The 15,983-nt window shown below is 36.7% G+C and overlaps 1 protein-coding gene across 1 annotated transcript; it reads right to left on the bottom strand.

The window, feature by feature from the left end:
* Window positions 1–1,240: 1,240 nt before the first annotated feature.
* LOC132783968 (endoplasmic reticulum resident protein 44) lies at window positions 1,241–15,979 on the bottom strand. The gene is made up of 2 exons (XM_060789304.1): window positions 15,871–15,979; window positions 1,241–2,472 (listed from the first exon to the last, which is right to left on the bottom strand). The coding sequence occupies exons 1-2, from the start codon at window positions 15,977–15,979 to the stop codon at window positions 1,241–1,243; spliced, it is 1,341 nt and encodes a 446-aa protein (XP_060645287.1).
* Between the last annotated feature and the right edge of the window lie 4 nt (window positions 15,980–15,983).

The following is a 15,983-nucleotide window of genomic DNA, read 5'->3' as shown; positions in this document are numbered from 1 at the left end:
GTAGCAGCAGCAGATACAGATACATTAGCAGGCAGAGATACAAATACTTTTGGAGATGACAGCTATGTTGGATTCGCAGATTCGTTGTGAGCCATCAGTCAACAGTCAAACAGTCAGCTGTCAGCGGAATCAGCTTAGCTCCTTCTCTCCACTATGTTAATGCGCCCCAAAAACGTTGACATTTATTGGCAGTTATTTATGGTGGGCATGGTCGGGCCAAAGATGCAACACCTTTTTGGTGGCAGCAGCTGCCAGCGAGGCGCACCAAAAAGAGTACGCGAGTAACATCAGGCCGACTATGGAAAACTCTATAATTGCAGTGGAGGCCAAGTCAAGTCAAGCCAAGCCAAGCCTGGCCGGGCCAGGACAGCAGAAGGTGCCGCATTTGGCACATGCGCGTGGCACGCGCTATTGACGCTCATTAGATGCAACCGAGTTGGAGCCAACTGTTTTCCAATCTGGACGCAACAATGATTCGACACAACACGACTCGACTCGACGCGATTCGATTCGGTTTTGTTCTGTTCGGACTACCATGTCCAATCTCTTTAAGGCAGTCTCATGCTGCAATAAGTCCATAAATTTATTAATAATTATGACAATTTATGAGTAAAAGTGTTTGGTCTGTGTGGCGCTGCCTTTTCAGGCGATACCCCCAAGGATTTGAGTTCTAGTTTCTAGCTGCAGTTCTTGCTAGACAGATTTTTTATTTCACTGTCAGTTTGATTGACTAATGAGTTCATTAGCATTGCTGTATCAGACTCCTTGCTGCGTATTCAAATGGTTGCGATACTTTGTTAGCCACTGTTGTTGGTTGGTTCCTGGAATCAACAACAAGCAACCAAGCAACGAAGCAACTAAGAAGCATCAACCATGAAGTCTCGCTTGAAGAAGACACGTGCCCCGTCTTTAGTTGGTTCTCAATGGCGAGCCATGTCCATATTGGCTGGTGTTCGATTTGTCGCAGTAGCCATAAAGAGGCATCAAATGCCGAACTAGGAGCAAGCATCCTATGCATCCCTATGCCACATTGTGCTGCTCCCCACGTACTTCCACTTATTATGAATGCCAATGCCAGCATATATGGCTTATGTGCAAATATTTTCATACTTGGACATTGGATTAGTAATTCCTATAAAATCATAATTAAAGCTCTTACTTTATAAGTGAAAGAAAGAAATGCTCAAATTTGCACATTGAAAATATTATTAATTCAACTCAATATTAAATTCTTTTCTTATTACAATTCATCTCTCATAGTATAGCGATTTCTTGATGGCAAGTAATCCTTAAGTTTTGATTTATGTCGTGTTTTGACTGTAGTTGCTTCCTCCTGCATTGCTAGAGTTGAGACCTCTATTTTAGTAGGTTTAATTTGATTATGATTATCATCTTCCTCATCACTTTCGCCAGCTAAAAACTCCTCAACATGATGCGATATATGAAGTTGGCCTGTGTATAGATCACGAATGAATTGTTTCAGTTTGCCCGGTATATAAATATCCTCGAATTTGGGAAACTCATACATGTGTACGACCGAATCGATAAATATTACGGGCAACTCTTCTTCTGTTCGATCAATGTCAAAAAGAAAGTCAAATGTCGTTGCATCGACGGAGACAAAGTTGACTTTATCCAATTCATCCATAAGTTCCATTTGAATAACCTTCTCTAATTCATGGCCCGATTTCACATCACTTTGTTGGTGGAAAAGTATCACCCAGGGACGTCCCTCTTCAGAGATCTCCTCGGCATTGTCAAAGGTCAGTTCGCGAAAAATCGGTTTACATTTGTCATGGATCCATTTGTACATTTCACTGAAGCCAGACATGCTTCCATTATAGTCGCTAGAGAGGTCCTCCTCTTCAGCGAGAGCCAAATTCTTTTGGAAGACAATTTTATTTCTACCAGATGGATTCAAGGACTTGGCAGAATCTCCGAAACTGGCATAAAAACGGCAATGATAATCTCGCAGAGCAAGAGAAGTCTTGCGAAATACTTCGTACTCCAGGTGGTTGCTACTCTCAAAGTATCCAAGTACGAGATTCTTTTGGTTCTTCTGTTGCTGCAGATCACTCATTGAACAGAACTCTTCTATGGGATCGCGGAGTTCCTTGTGGATGAATTGAATAAGTGCATCCAATGTACGTTCTCCGCGATATTCGATCTTTCCAACTCGACCAAATCGGAATATCCTTATTGTTGGATATTTACCAATATTGAATCTATCCTCCAAATTAGAATAAGCTGCGCAATCGAGCTTTGCCAATGAGACCTTGCCGTTGTCACCAAACTCTGCCCTCAACTGATCAGCAGCTGCATCGAAGACGGGCATGAATTGCATGCTATATCTGCATTGCTCTGAATAGAAGAGAATCAGCACCAAGTCATTGCTGTGGAGTACACCACTTAGATTCTTTGGATTCAAGGCAATCGCTTCGCCAGCTGTGAATCCGAACATCTGACTTAACGCTAGAAGGAGCGTTAGAAAATACCCAAGTTTTCGACTCATTGGCAACGGAATTAAAACTGAAAAAGGCAAGTATATGTTAGAAACTGAACAGAGGAACTAAACAATTCATTAAAGTATAAATTAGTTCCATAGTAAATTCATTTGCTTCAGTTTTATGGCGTATCTTGAAATTTTCTGCCTTGAGTTTAGGAAAAACAAATGCCAATACATCCACAATTTATGTAGACACTCAGTATGCATTTATCATAATAAAAAAGTGTTCAATCTCCTAAAGTAAAACAGTTAAAAATTGTTTCTATTCGTATCATCGTTATATACAATTATTTTTCTCAATGTCTCCAAAAGTCTTATTGTTCATATAAATTAAGCCTCTGAGTTTTTTGACATGGAAATATTAAAATTTGTTATAGTGGACTTGAACCAATTGAACCAATATTTTTTTTTTTAGGCAATAACTATATGTAACCTTATGAGGACTTTCTAGTATATTAAAATGTTATCATAATTAAACCGAAGTAATATAAAAGTTTTTAGAGAAATGGGCAGCATTTTTGTAGTGATATTATCACTAATGATTTAAAAAGATAAATGTTCAAATATTTTCTTTTCAGAATCGTTTTTAATTCTGTCTGTTTGAAATCATAGATATGATATATTGAAAAAAATATATAATATGTACAATGTACATATGTATAAGTCTAGAGTCATAATTTTTATAAAGTATTTAAACAGTTCTATTTGACTTTGCTGATTGAAATGTAGTAGTCAGCTATTTTATGTATTTCATTTAACGCACAAAGTGTATTAAAGGCTGAAACTCATTAAAAGAACCGCATCTAATGAAATAATTGTAAAACGCTATTTACAAGCATTTAATGCCAATACTATTTCAATAGCAATTTCTAAATGCAGACAATTAAAATATGCCATAATTACGAGTACGAGAATTTACTCGTACAACCGGCTGGGGTCTTTCGAAAGCCCATAACTAAGCTAGAAGCAAAGCCAAAGCCAGATTCAGAGCTTCAGTCTGAGTCTCAGCCAGAGTCAAAGTCAAACCAGTCCCGGCGCAAGTAGCAATGTTAATGACATAATTTTAAAAAGCATTTCATGAATAGCCAATATTCCAGTGTGCAGACTGACCACGAACAGACAAATACACACAGAAACGACGTATAACTCGTACTTAGAGCTGATTTAAAATTCAAAACGAACAGGAACCTATATCCATATACATATATGTACGTAAAGTATGGCGTTAATGCTAATTAAAAGAATGTAATGCGATGAGTACTCGGCATTCAACATCATTCATATATTCAGTCATTACACCTGAATGAATACTGCCAGATAGTAAAGTGAATTATTTGATATAATTGTAATTTTTAGTTTGTAATTATAATTTCCTTAATAATAATTTTTATTGAACTCTTCATTAATTTCAAAAGGAATTTTTTTATTCTTTAAATAATTAAAGATGGAGAGATGAGAAATTTATGATATTACCAATTCATATATTTATATATATGTGTATAGTATATAGTAAAACGAATTTTTGTAAATCACGGGAGAGTATTCATGATATTATCATTTCAGTTATAGATGAGTTAGACTCGTAACTTTTGGGTGTATGCTGATTAAAAAAAGAAGAGAATAACCAAAAATATATTTTTGATAATTGGAAATATCTCTATTAGATGGATACTTATGAGTAATCAATATTTTATATGAGATTCTTAAGAATAATACACATCTGAAAGCACACCTATCGTGTTATCTATAAAGTGAAAAACCTTGGGGTCTAACAGAATCATCTAAAACAAAAATCGAGCCAAGATATATTAAAATTAGAATTGGAAAGAAAATTAGAATATTCGTGACTCGTAAAGCACGCAATCTCAATGTTTCATCACTAGTCCATTTAAACTCGTTACTTTATAGTCTAAAATATTCTCAGAAAAAGAAATAACAATATATATTATGTCCTGATTAGTAATATAATTTATATAAAATTAATAGAGAGCTAAAAAGTATATTCGTGACCCAAAGCATCAGTCACGACTATCGTTTCAGCTCTAAGCCAGATCGACTCGTGACTTTTGTGTGAATGCTGGTTGGAGTCTAAAAAAGTCACCGAAATATTTGCTAGTTATGCTTATCTGCTGCTCTGGCATCGTCTCGCGCTGCGAGGACATGCAACCCCCGTGTCCTTGGCGCCCACAAGCAAGCGGGCATGTCAAATTACTTGTATATAATTCACATCCTTTTGCTGGCCCTGTCGAGTGATTTATGGGCATCTTCTGCTTCCACAGAATGCCACCGAAATGCTTCTCTATAAATAAATATATGCCAAGTTGGACCACATTCCAAAACTAGCGGGCAAAATTCGTTGGTCTCAGCACTATTATCCTTTTGTGCAGGCTGCGCTGCTTTTTAGAGACAAAACACACGCCGCGCCGTTTTAAGTAATTGCTGACTTTTGCCATTGCCGAGTCCAATACCATTGAGTTATACGTTTTCGATACGAAAATTTGATATTCCGACCACATGCTGTGATTAAATTGTTATGCCATCTTTTTTGCGACATCTGCTATCCACTTTCGAGGTGTGCTCCTCTGCCCTCACAGTTTTGTAATTGAAAATAGTTTTTGGCACTGATGAGGAACAACAACACTGAGACAGAGGCGTGTCTCAGATTGCTCAGCCCGATAGCACACAGAATTCAGAGCACTTAAAGAGTTTTCGTAAAATACTATATAATATAATATATACAATATATACTTAAGTACATTAAAATCGCTATCATTTTATAGACAAGAATTTAGTATAATTTATTTCAATGAGTTCAATCCTTAAATCAACTGTGAAATAATCTTAAGAAATTTCGGAATAATTTTAATAAATATTATAGTTAATATTTATTTTCAAATAACATAAATATAATCAAGTAAAGCTACAATTTTAGTAAAACTATATTTAACAAATATACCGAAAGCTATATTTGGTATGTCGATATTGTCCTACATTCAAAATATACCATAGAGCTCAAAATATTCCAGATATCAGTTAGATCAGCTTAGACCCGATTGCTGTAGGCGTTATTACCATACAAAAGTATTTCTTAAATACCTTCTAAAAATTTTATCTGATCGCCACTAAATTTTTAGGATTTATAAATCCCTCTGCAATTATTGTATAAAAATAAGAAACTTGTATATAATAAAGCAAATAGAAATACCTTTAAAAAAAAACTATTCAAAATATAAATCAGATTTGCAATTGCAAATACTATTTGAAATAAACATTTCTTGCACAGCCTCATATTTCGATCCGCCTGCTCGGTCATTTATCATATTGCAGAAACTCGAGACTCTAAAAAATCACTACAAAAATTTGCGCAACACTTTGGTATGCAAATTTTAGTAAATTGAAAATCACAACAGAGAGCAGGGCATTATGAAACCACAAAACCCATTGAGAAATAAGTTTTGTGTGCGGCTTGTGCAGGTCCACAGGTCTAGGTTCAGGTCCGCAAACTTTAAGACGAACATGTGCATTTGTCATAAATTAGAAACTGTAACTTGGGGTGTTACCTTTTTGCTGTTGGTCCAAGTCAGAGTCCGAGCACACACTTAAATTTATTACAAATAACTCTGGCTCTGTTTTTTTGCGCTTACATTGTGTTTTAAACTCATCCAACAGCTCGGTGTGGGGTTTTATTTTTTAGCTAAGCAAACTAATCAACGCTTGTAATTTGGTCCGGTATGCTGGAGAATGGTTTACGGTTGCCAATGCCAATGGAATGAGGCATTTGGGCCAAAAAGCATGCGGCTAAATGAAGTGTGCACATTGCGAGACTCCCTTCAAGTCTGCTGCTCTCTCGGTGCAGTGAAAAGTAAACAACAACTCGGCTATTATAAATCTTGGCCTAAGTGTTGTGGTCATTTAGCAAATGTCCAACGATGTCCGGCATGAAAAGTTGTGGGTGCAGTCAGCATAAATGGAAGCTGGGTTATATAGCTTGAAGGATACTTATGATTTATAAAATGTATTAATTAAATGAACCCAAACATGTCCTCAGATTACGATAACCAACAAAAGCGAGAATAGAGAAATGAATATTCGGTATTTGAAGCACAATTTTAAAGTCAAATTTAACAGACATTAAATTGTTATAATGGCTTTGTCTCGCCTCACACACAAAGAGATGCTCATAGAGAGATGCTCAGCAAAATACATAAGTGTTTGTGCTGTCAAAGTCAAAATAAACGCAGCGACAATAATGATTTATGTGTCCATGGCCGAGAAAAGAAAAATCCCCAAAAGGAAGCCAAGTAGCAGACCTTTTGTGGAAGCTGCGATAGGAAGGGAAAAGTTGTGTACTACGAAGACACATGAGAATTTGGTGACATGCTAAAGACTCAGTCTTACCCCAATTCCATTCCTTCAGATAGCAAAGAGCGCGACAAATCTGTGTATAATTCAGAAAGAAATGCAGTGATGGAGGGGAGAATTCAGGGCGAGTGAGTTGCCCGCCTCCACTTCGGTATTGAAATATGCCCTTATTTATTAAATTTCGTATAAGAGGCATAAATCTTGACGAGAAATTAGCAAAGAAACAATTGAAATATGATTGGCCAAAATAGAATAGAATTAAAGCAGCTTTATCAAAATGTAGTGCATAACTTTTGCAGAAACTTAAAGTGAAGTGAACATAATAAACCAAGAAATTGCCAATAAAAACTTTCTGTCAGACAATAAAAGTTTTGTTCCCTTGGGCGTGAAAATGTCAATGATGTTGACCATAAAACGATTTAGATACTGTTATTGACCCCCGTGTTTATATTGTAGTAGTTATTGAGTGTGAGTAAAGAGCAATTTTATAGTAAAACAAATATGCTTGTTTAAAGGAAGCGCCATCATTGATTATTTATAATCATTGAACAAAATTACATATAAATTATTTTTATTCAACTTGAGTTAAAAAGAATTTTAATTGACATTATTGGCATAAAATTGACTATTATTATACATACTTTTGTTAATACAAAAACAATAAATTAAATATTTGAATAATAGCAACATTAATTAACTTTATAAATGAAAAACGAGTCAAATAAGTAATTAGCTTTATATATTTATATAAAAAATTTCAGCCTGCAAGCCTTAGTTGCTCTGGCTCATGTCATTGCAATAAGGAATTGTATTCGTTATTTATAATAATAATAATAATTTATACTAAAAGAATGCATACTTACTTAATATGAATTAGTATTGTTATAAAATATGTAAGTAAATAAAATTATAGCTTAAGAAAAAAGATATTTAATATCTTAACTCAATCTCAATCGATTCTCTGAAAGAACGACTTTAATACTTCAAAGCATTTAATTGATTTTGAAACAATAAAAAAAAGCAACCAAGCCATTATCAAAATTGAATTCACATAACACACTCTTGAGCATGGAAGAGTCAAAAGGGACCCAATCAGGACGTCAGTGCCCAGGACAGAGCAAGCAAGCCAGGCTACATGAGGACAGGCTCTAGTTGAACTCGCTTTACCCCTAGGATGGCGTGCCAGCTCATAAGGCAGAGAAATGCAAAACCGCCATAATAAAGGATAATGTCGGCGCATATTAAATAAATGACTTCCGTCCTTGTCGACATCGTAGTCGTAGTCGTAGTCGACGTCTAGGTCTAGGTCTGTGCGCCCCCCACAACGTTTACTCAATGAAAACAAGCAAAAGGATATTGAAATGAGTTGGTGAAAATGCAAATTCATGCCAATGGGAAATGACGTGTGCAGAAATTCACAGGCCGCGATGATAAAGCGAGATTTTAAAACAACACACACCACAAAGTCAGTCGGCACTCTAAAGTGTTTAATTAAAAACTTTTGAAAAGTCGCCACAACATTTAAAAGTAAATTAAAGGGGTACAGGAAGTGCCAATATTTCAAGTTGTTCCACATTTTCGAGACATTCGGGTATTACGCATTCCGAATTGACCTGTTGCCCCACTAATAGAAATGATCATACAAAAGTACAAAACATATATGAGAGAAGTTCTCACAGGGATCGGATCCCAGCTGCAGCAACAGCTAATTACAAGGCACTGTGTCTGGCCTGGGCTGGGCTTAATCGTTGTTTAAGTACACGGTCGTGGCTTAAACGCGAATTACGCCCAATGTGCTCGCTCGACTCGCCAGACTCATGACCATTTAATGTAAACAATAATTAAAAGCATGAAGAGCCAGTCCCCGTCACAGTTCCAGTTGCAGTCTCTAAGTCTGAGTCTGAGTCTGAGTCTGTGGCTAATTCTGAGTCCCATTCTGTCTCGAAGACAGACACCTTTCGTCGCTCTTAGCAAGTAATTCCCTCAGTTTATAGCTTAATAGCTGCAAAGGCAGACGATAAGCGTTCTTCTCCTTACTTGATTATACAGGTGGGTTCAACTACTAGTACTTTACTCCTATGTTAACTCTTTGGCTTCGGTGCTTTATTAGTCATTCAGCGGAGCGGCAACGGACAGAGGTTTAGAACTCTTGTAATAGATAGTTATAGTAGTACTGCAAGTACATCAATTATTTTTCGGATCACAAAAATTTATTTAATAATGTAATCTAAAGATTCTCTCTCTCTTCGGCAAACGAGTATATGATCTTTTAAAACGCACATTTTAATTCCTTATGGTTATATCATAACTTTTTAATTCCTAGAAGTATAGTTGATACGTTGGGAGTGTTTCTTTATAAAATTAACTTGAAGTTTTTCTATTGATGGTAAAATATACGATAGCTTAAATATAGGCATTTTATTTATCATTTCATTATAATTCAGAATCAGAATATTAATCCATTTAGAAAACACAAACATGTAAAGTATTTTAAATTTTATGTTATTATTATATCCGGCTGAAAATAAATGCTTGCATGTCAACGAACAAATGAAATTTTCGCATTTAATTATATGAAAATATAGTCATATTCATTTTGAATCTATCTATTAAAACAAGTAAGAAATCTAAAGCGGGTGGGTTCGACTGTGAGATACCTGCTACCCATTTTCAATAAAAGCGTATTTTACAAATATGATATGCCAACAATATATATATATATTTGCTATATATTTCGATATTGAACTGTATTCAAAATATACCATAGTGCTCAAAATATACCCGATTGTCAGCCATAGCAGCTAAGACCCGATTGCAGTAGCCGCTTTTTTCTATACAAAATTATTTCTTAAATAACTTCAACAATTTTCATCCGAACGATAAATCTTAGGAATTATAAATACTGTAGTTATTCGTTGCATAAAAAATATATTAGAAGTCTGTGTGGCAAACAAACTTGACCTTTGTGCAAAAATAACAAGTCCCATCAAAAAAAATTATAGTTTTATCTTTTAAAATTTCAGAGATCCAGTGTTCCATACGAGCAAACGGACATCGTCTCGGCTGTTGACGCTGAATGGGTTCGGAGTTGATTCCTTCTGTCTCTTACCTACATATCCTGCAGGCACAAAGTTATAATACCCTTTTAGCCTATTGATAGCTGGTATACAAATATTTCTTATCAATGTAATAAATAAAATATATTCATTATATGACAATTTAGTGTCATGCAAATTACATCGTAAGTCTTTGATAAAAAACTAGAAATGAAATTAATAAGCCCAAGAAATTGTTTGCCTTTGTTGTTTTTGTAATCTTAGGGGCATAATTATAAAAGATACTAGAACTGTCAATGTCAACTTTGTTGGACATGAATAGAAATGCTTTTATTTTGCAGATTTGCAGCTGGTACGAGCTACAAATCTAAATTCGTTTATTAAATTCACCCTTAAAAGTCATTTTAGTTGCATTTTGGGGCGTGGTTTGTCTGACTGCGATTTGGCGCAGTGTTTTGTGCGCAGTCAAGTTCTCCTCCAGGAAAAGTAGGCGTCTATGCAGATTTGCAGACGCTGCAAGTCTATCGTGAGTACACTCAACTCTCTTTTGGGCAACGCCCACAATAAGGATAGAAACTATTCCGCTGTTGTTGTTGGCGTTGTGTCCAATGGTCGTTGCAGTCGATGGGGGTTGTGTTCTTGAGGGGAGAGAGATTTATTTAGGAAATTGCATTTTTGACATTGCAGCTGAAATTCTAGTTTTTCCTTGAGGCTCTGTCTCGAGGATGTCACTTTTGTCTACGTGATTGTGCTTTTTCCCCTGCCCAAAATGTGCTTTCAATTAAACTTGGCCACAAATTAGAAGTTCTTCTCATACTTGAAATTCCACTGTATAGTACATGTGCAATTTGAAAATGCACTAAAATTAGTTTAAGGTTTCGTGAAGGGTTTTAAAGTGATAAATAAAAAATTAATTTTAGTATAAGTAGCTATAAAAATAAGTGTGGCTTTCGTACATTAAGCAAACAAAGCACGACTGAAGCAACCACAAGTCAAATCCCAACCTGCAACGTGTATTTTATTATCTCGCAGTGCCCTTTCCATAGCCTTCTATTCGGAAGGAGAAGGCCAACATGCGCTAACCAAGTCAACCATTTATCAAAACTATTCGTACGTGCTGGGCCTGAACTGGGAACTGTGAACTGAAACTGGGTCTGAGGCCTCAACAGATATGGCAGTTACATCTGTGAAAGAGTGAGAGAAAGACAACGAGATACAGAGAGCAAGAGGGAAAGAGAGTGCCGCCTCAAGGAGCTAGAGCTGGATTGGGGTTTGGTTGTGGTAATCGTATTTTTCAACGAAAATATTTTTGCATAAATTACAATAACAGCGACAGCAACAGCAACAGCAGCAGTAGCAGAACAATAAGCAAGATGTCTACCAGCAACAACAACATTCTTGGCATATAATTTAGTGTCGCTTATGAAATAAACTTATCTAAACGGAAATAAAAAGCCCTCTCCAAGTACACATACTCTCGTACAAATGTGAGTTGTGGGGGAGTGTGCACACAAACAGGTTGTTGAAGCAATAGCTGAAGACGTTCTACACATGCGAATCCACACATAAATTTTCGCGTTGCGGTAAAAAAGTATCCGAGCATCTGAGCCAAGTATCTGGTATCTGAATATCTGAGGTAGAGCGATGGCGTCGAAATTTAAATTCCTTCGAAAGTCGTAAATTATTTTTAGTGGTTTTATCAAGTCAACTTCTCGGTACGAGAATGAAGTGGATGTGTGTGAGAAAGCTGTTGTGGGTAGCAAAGTCTGTCTTAAATGGCTCGAAAAAAGCGAGTTAGTTAATGACAATTACGAATTGACGCTTTCTGACTTGAATAACTCATTACAGCTTCCGCTGTGTGGCCCGCAGGCGCTTATGAGTGCATTCAATGCACTCCTTGACAAATGATATACATAGCAATCATCTGAGGGCCTGTTGTTGTGTCTTTGTGCGCCGCATTTCATTCATTCATCAAAGTACACAACACTGTAGGCAACACAACGCAGAGCTGAGAATGGGATTTTGCAGTTGCCATGCTGTACAAATAGACAACACGGTCGCAACCGTTGACTAGTAATTAAGGCGACAAAACACTCATAAGTGGGCGTGGCACTGTTGATGATGTATGGTCAGCGTTAAGGCGTCCCAGCTTGCCACACTGCAAGTGCAACAGCTTCCATGGCAGTGGCAATGGCAGTCGGCAGTCAACAGTCAAGAGTCGACTACCGACTCAGGTCGAAGAGCTCAACTTCAGGCGCCAAGATTAAAGACATTTTTCTGTGATTTTTTTTTCTGCAGGCGCTACTGTCGTCCCATAATAAAGCTGACTACAATTTTGCCAATGACTCGAGCTCCCGTAATTTGGTTCCTCTGCAAGTCGCTAGAAGTGCTGTTAGCTTCTTCAGTGAATACCGCCACTTTTATTGCTATGCCAATTGTTGAATTCATTCACCTTTCACCAGCATACAAGTGTGTCAAATTATTAAAGAATTATATTATAATGAAATTATTTAAATAGAAGCTCACTAGGTATATTTTATCTAAAATTATGAATTCTATGATGACATACCATTAAAGACTTCATATGTATATCTATCATTCATATTTACTAGTTCTTTTTAATAATTCTTTATTCAACCTCTAATTAAGTTTACCAATATTTGCACTTGCAACAAATGAATTTCTTTTCCGATAAAATCTTCAAGTCATCGTCTATCTCAACGTATAGCGCCTTTATCCAATTTGCAACATCATACTGTATAACTTAAATTGATTCAAATTCAATGGCAAATTAAGTGGCGCTATAAAGCGGCACATTTAAATCACTTGACAAAGTTGTTGTCGGTGTTAGAGTTGGGTCCCAAGGAACACATGCCAGTCACTGTGAACCCCAAAAACAGCGCCACTCAGACGAACAGACAGCGAAGACAGAAAGAAGTCAAAGAGCCAAACTAGCAGGCAGTCAGTCGGTCTGCTTGTTTAACATAATCCTGGCCCGTAAGGCTGACAAAATGCGTCGGCAATTTGTTTATTGGCGCTGACTTTGCTGTTGCCGTTGCTGTTGCTGTTGTTGTCGGCAAACATGCCACAAACTACGCGCTGCAAATAAATCACCAAAAATATTTCAACTACACTCGCTGACTGGAGTCGGATTTGGATTTGGTTTGCTTTGCTTTGGTAGCTGTGGCAGAAGTCGAAGTCAAAGCTGCCCACACCGCCGGCATATGTTTTCGCCAGTTCCTTTGGCAGTCGGAAGTTTGCAATGTTTCGACAGGAAGCGGCTGATTGTTGTTGTTGCTGCTGTTGTTTGTTTGTCAGTTTGTCATTGAGCTTGTGCTCTGTGAACTGTTATTTCGACGTTGGCCTGACACTTTGACTTTTGCATTGAAAGACACGCATTGTATGCGACATCATTGCCTCTGCCATTGCAGAGTGAATTGCGCTAATTCATTTGTCAAGTGCTTGGTGAAACTCGTGAATCATCGACGATGATATTGATGCTCCTTTGTCTGATTTTCGACTTAAGGATAACCGATTTGGGTCATTGACTTTTAGCTTAAAGCTACAATACTCAACAATAATTAAATATGTTTTCTACTTTCGGTACTTCGAATTATTTTCCCTAAAAAACAAAAACAAACAAAATTAAATCACATTCCTAGCGACTCTCATAAATCAGCGTGAAATTCTTAGCCAAAAGGTAACAAAAGAATGTTTTGCGTTCTGGCCACCATTTTCAAATTTTCCTTGCATTGTTTTCACTTCACCGTTTTTTTCTCTCAGCTCATAGCCGTGTTACCTTTTGTCAGGTAACATGTGGCCCATAAATTATAAGGCACAAGAACACACACATGTGAGTGTATGTAAGTGATTTAAAACAGCGGAAGACTAAATGAAAATGTAATGATAAGAAAATTCTCGCTGACGCCCCTGATGGGGTTGAGATGCGGAACATTTCTGTACAAATTTTTAATGAATGTGGGAAGTCCTTATCGTACAAGTCCTATTGCGCCTGATCCTTAGTGATAAGCGGCTGTGGAGTTGAGCAGCTTAAGAAACACCATAAGAGTCTTAGCGAAATCTGTTATGAAAATACATTAAATTAAATTTCTCTGAATTTAATAAACTAAGGCCGAGGATGTAAATAATATATCGAATAACTTAAAACGTTTTATATTTGAGAAAATATCGAAAACTTATTGATTTTAAAATCTGAATTTATATTTGTTTTACAGTATTTGATATTTGTGCAAGCAGATGAAGATTTTTTTTTTTTTTTTAATTTTAGCTTCGCACACTTCCGTATCTGCAAATTGAAATAACAATAATCGAATAACAAGCGAAATTTTAAAGCTAGAGCGATTTTTGGCACCCACAGTAATAACTAAACTATTTATGATTTCCAATTTTGGTTGATGTGGCTCCGACCGGATAAAAATTGTCGAAGTTACGCCTACTTTTAATAATAATTAAGCGAAAACTAAAAAAAAAAGTTAAGCATTTCTTCTTTGTGAGATTCTAATGAAATCTAATTTAGCAATTGTTTAATTTTCGTAATTTAACCGATTTTTGTTAAGTTTATTATTAACTACAGTATTTAAAATTGTAGAATCTTATTAAAAAATATTTTTGTATGACAAATAACTCCTTCTGTAATCGGGTCTTAGTTGCTATGGCTGATAAAGTAAAATATTTTGAATATGGTACAATATCGATGTACCAAATACAGCAATCTGTATATTTTTGTATTTTTAGTTTATTATTTTGGTATATTTTTGGAATATGGTTTTATAAAAAATGGTCAGCGGGTATCTTAAAGTTGAGCACACTCAACTGTAGCTTTACTACTAATTTTCTTTTATTGGTTTACGATCAGAGCGTAGATAATCTGTGTTTGAAATTGAAGAATTATCTATATATTCGCAATTTTAAAAAATCAAGTAATAAATTTTTTAAATTTAAAAACACATTTTCGGTTTATTAAGTTTCAGTCTTAAGTCAATAAAAATGTGGAATTATTTAAAGTAGCATTTAAGTCTCTCCTAATCCACTGCTCCCCCACAAAGTTGTGCCCCTGAGGTCGCAGCGGCAAAGTGGCAAACAAAAGCTGCCAGGATTGCCGCAAGCTTGTCAAGTGTCACACACACACACACATGTGTGTGCGATTCCACCTGTGTGTATGCATGTGTGAGTGTAACCTGCCCCTTTTTAAACCGCTTAATAAAGTCACTTAAGCCCGACCTTTTGACTACGTTACAATTGACACGAGGAGAGTGTTCCCTTGTCTGTGTGCGTGTTGACAAAGGCTGTCCTGTCGCGCTGCCATTGTAGTTGCTGTTACAAGACACACTCGCACACACACTTTGCCACAGGCAGCGTGACATCATGTCTTTTGTTGCGGTCAACCGGAAAACTGCAAAACATGTCGCCCAAAAAGTCACATGCCACCCCGTCCCATGTCCCCTTGCCCTCTACTTAGTATATTGTTGCTTGCCTTGTGTCCTGTGCCTGTGTTTAGCAAGGACAGGCCACGTTTGTCATAATACAAGCACATACACACATATACACACCCAAACAAAAAAAAAAAGGATCACAAACAAGTCTGTCAAGTTTTCTACTTACAAAATACCTGTCGCCGTCGTTTATTCAAGAGTGAATATGTGTTGGGTATGTGTGTGTGTGTGTGTCGCTTACACAAATGTGATAAATACGCGCTACATAAAATTGTGAATCATTAATAAAAAGCTGCCCTTGGCGCGGGGGTTGCTTACTCGCTTCGCTGGAGACGTGGCAAGCAACCCCGCTTCACCTGACATTGCGAGACTCATCCTTAGACCTCAACACAATGATCCTATATAAACAGAACATTGTGTCCGAAATGATTTCATTTGTGGGAATACATTTCGCCTCGTTCTGCTTTCTGTGCCGGACTCAAGTAATTTGTACAATTTTTCAGCAGCATCATGTGTTTGCCCGTATCATGCACATTATCAGCCGTATCCTCATCGTTGTCCTTGTCGTTGCTCCTGCTCTGGCTCTTATTGCTGTCGGTCATTACG

Source organism: Drosophila nasuta, chromosome 2R, assembly GCF_023558535.2.
Source record: "Drosophila nasuta strain 15112-1781.00 chromosome 2R, ASM2355853v1, whole genome shotgun sequence".
NCBI classification, from domain to species: Eukaryota; Metazoa; Arthropoda; class Insecta; order Diptera; family Drosophilidae; genus Drosophila; species Drosophila nasuta.
This window is presented reverse-complemented; position numbering and strand designations above follow the sequence as displayed.

Bases quoted from the DNA above. Each gene is read 5' to 3' on its own strand.
- LOC132783968 (XM_060789304.1), bottom strand. From the start codon at position 15,979: ATGACCGACAGCAATAAGAGCCAGAGCAGGAGCAACGACAAGGACAAC. The intron at 2,473-15,870 runs GTACAAATTACT...CGCTCCTTCTAG, and splicing joins CATGATGCTGCTGAAAAATT to CGTTAAGTCAGATGTTCGGA.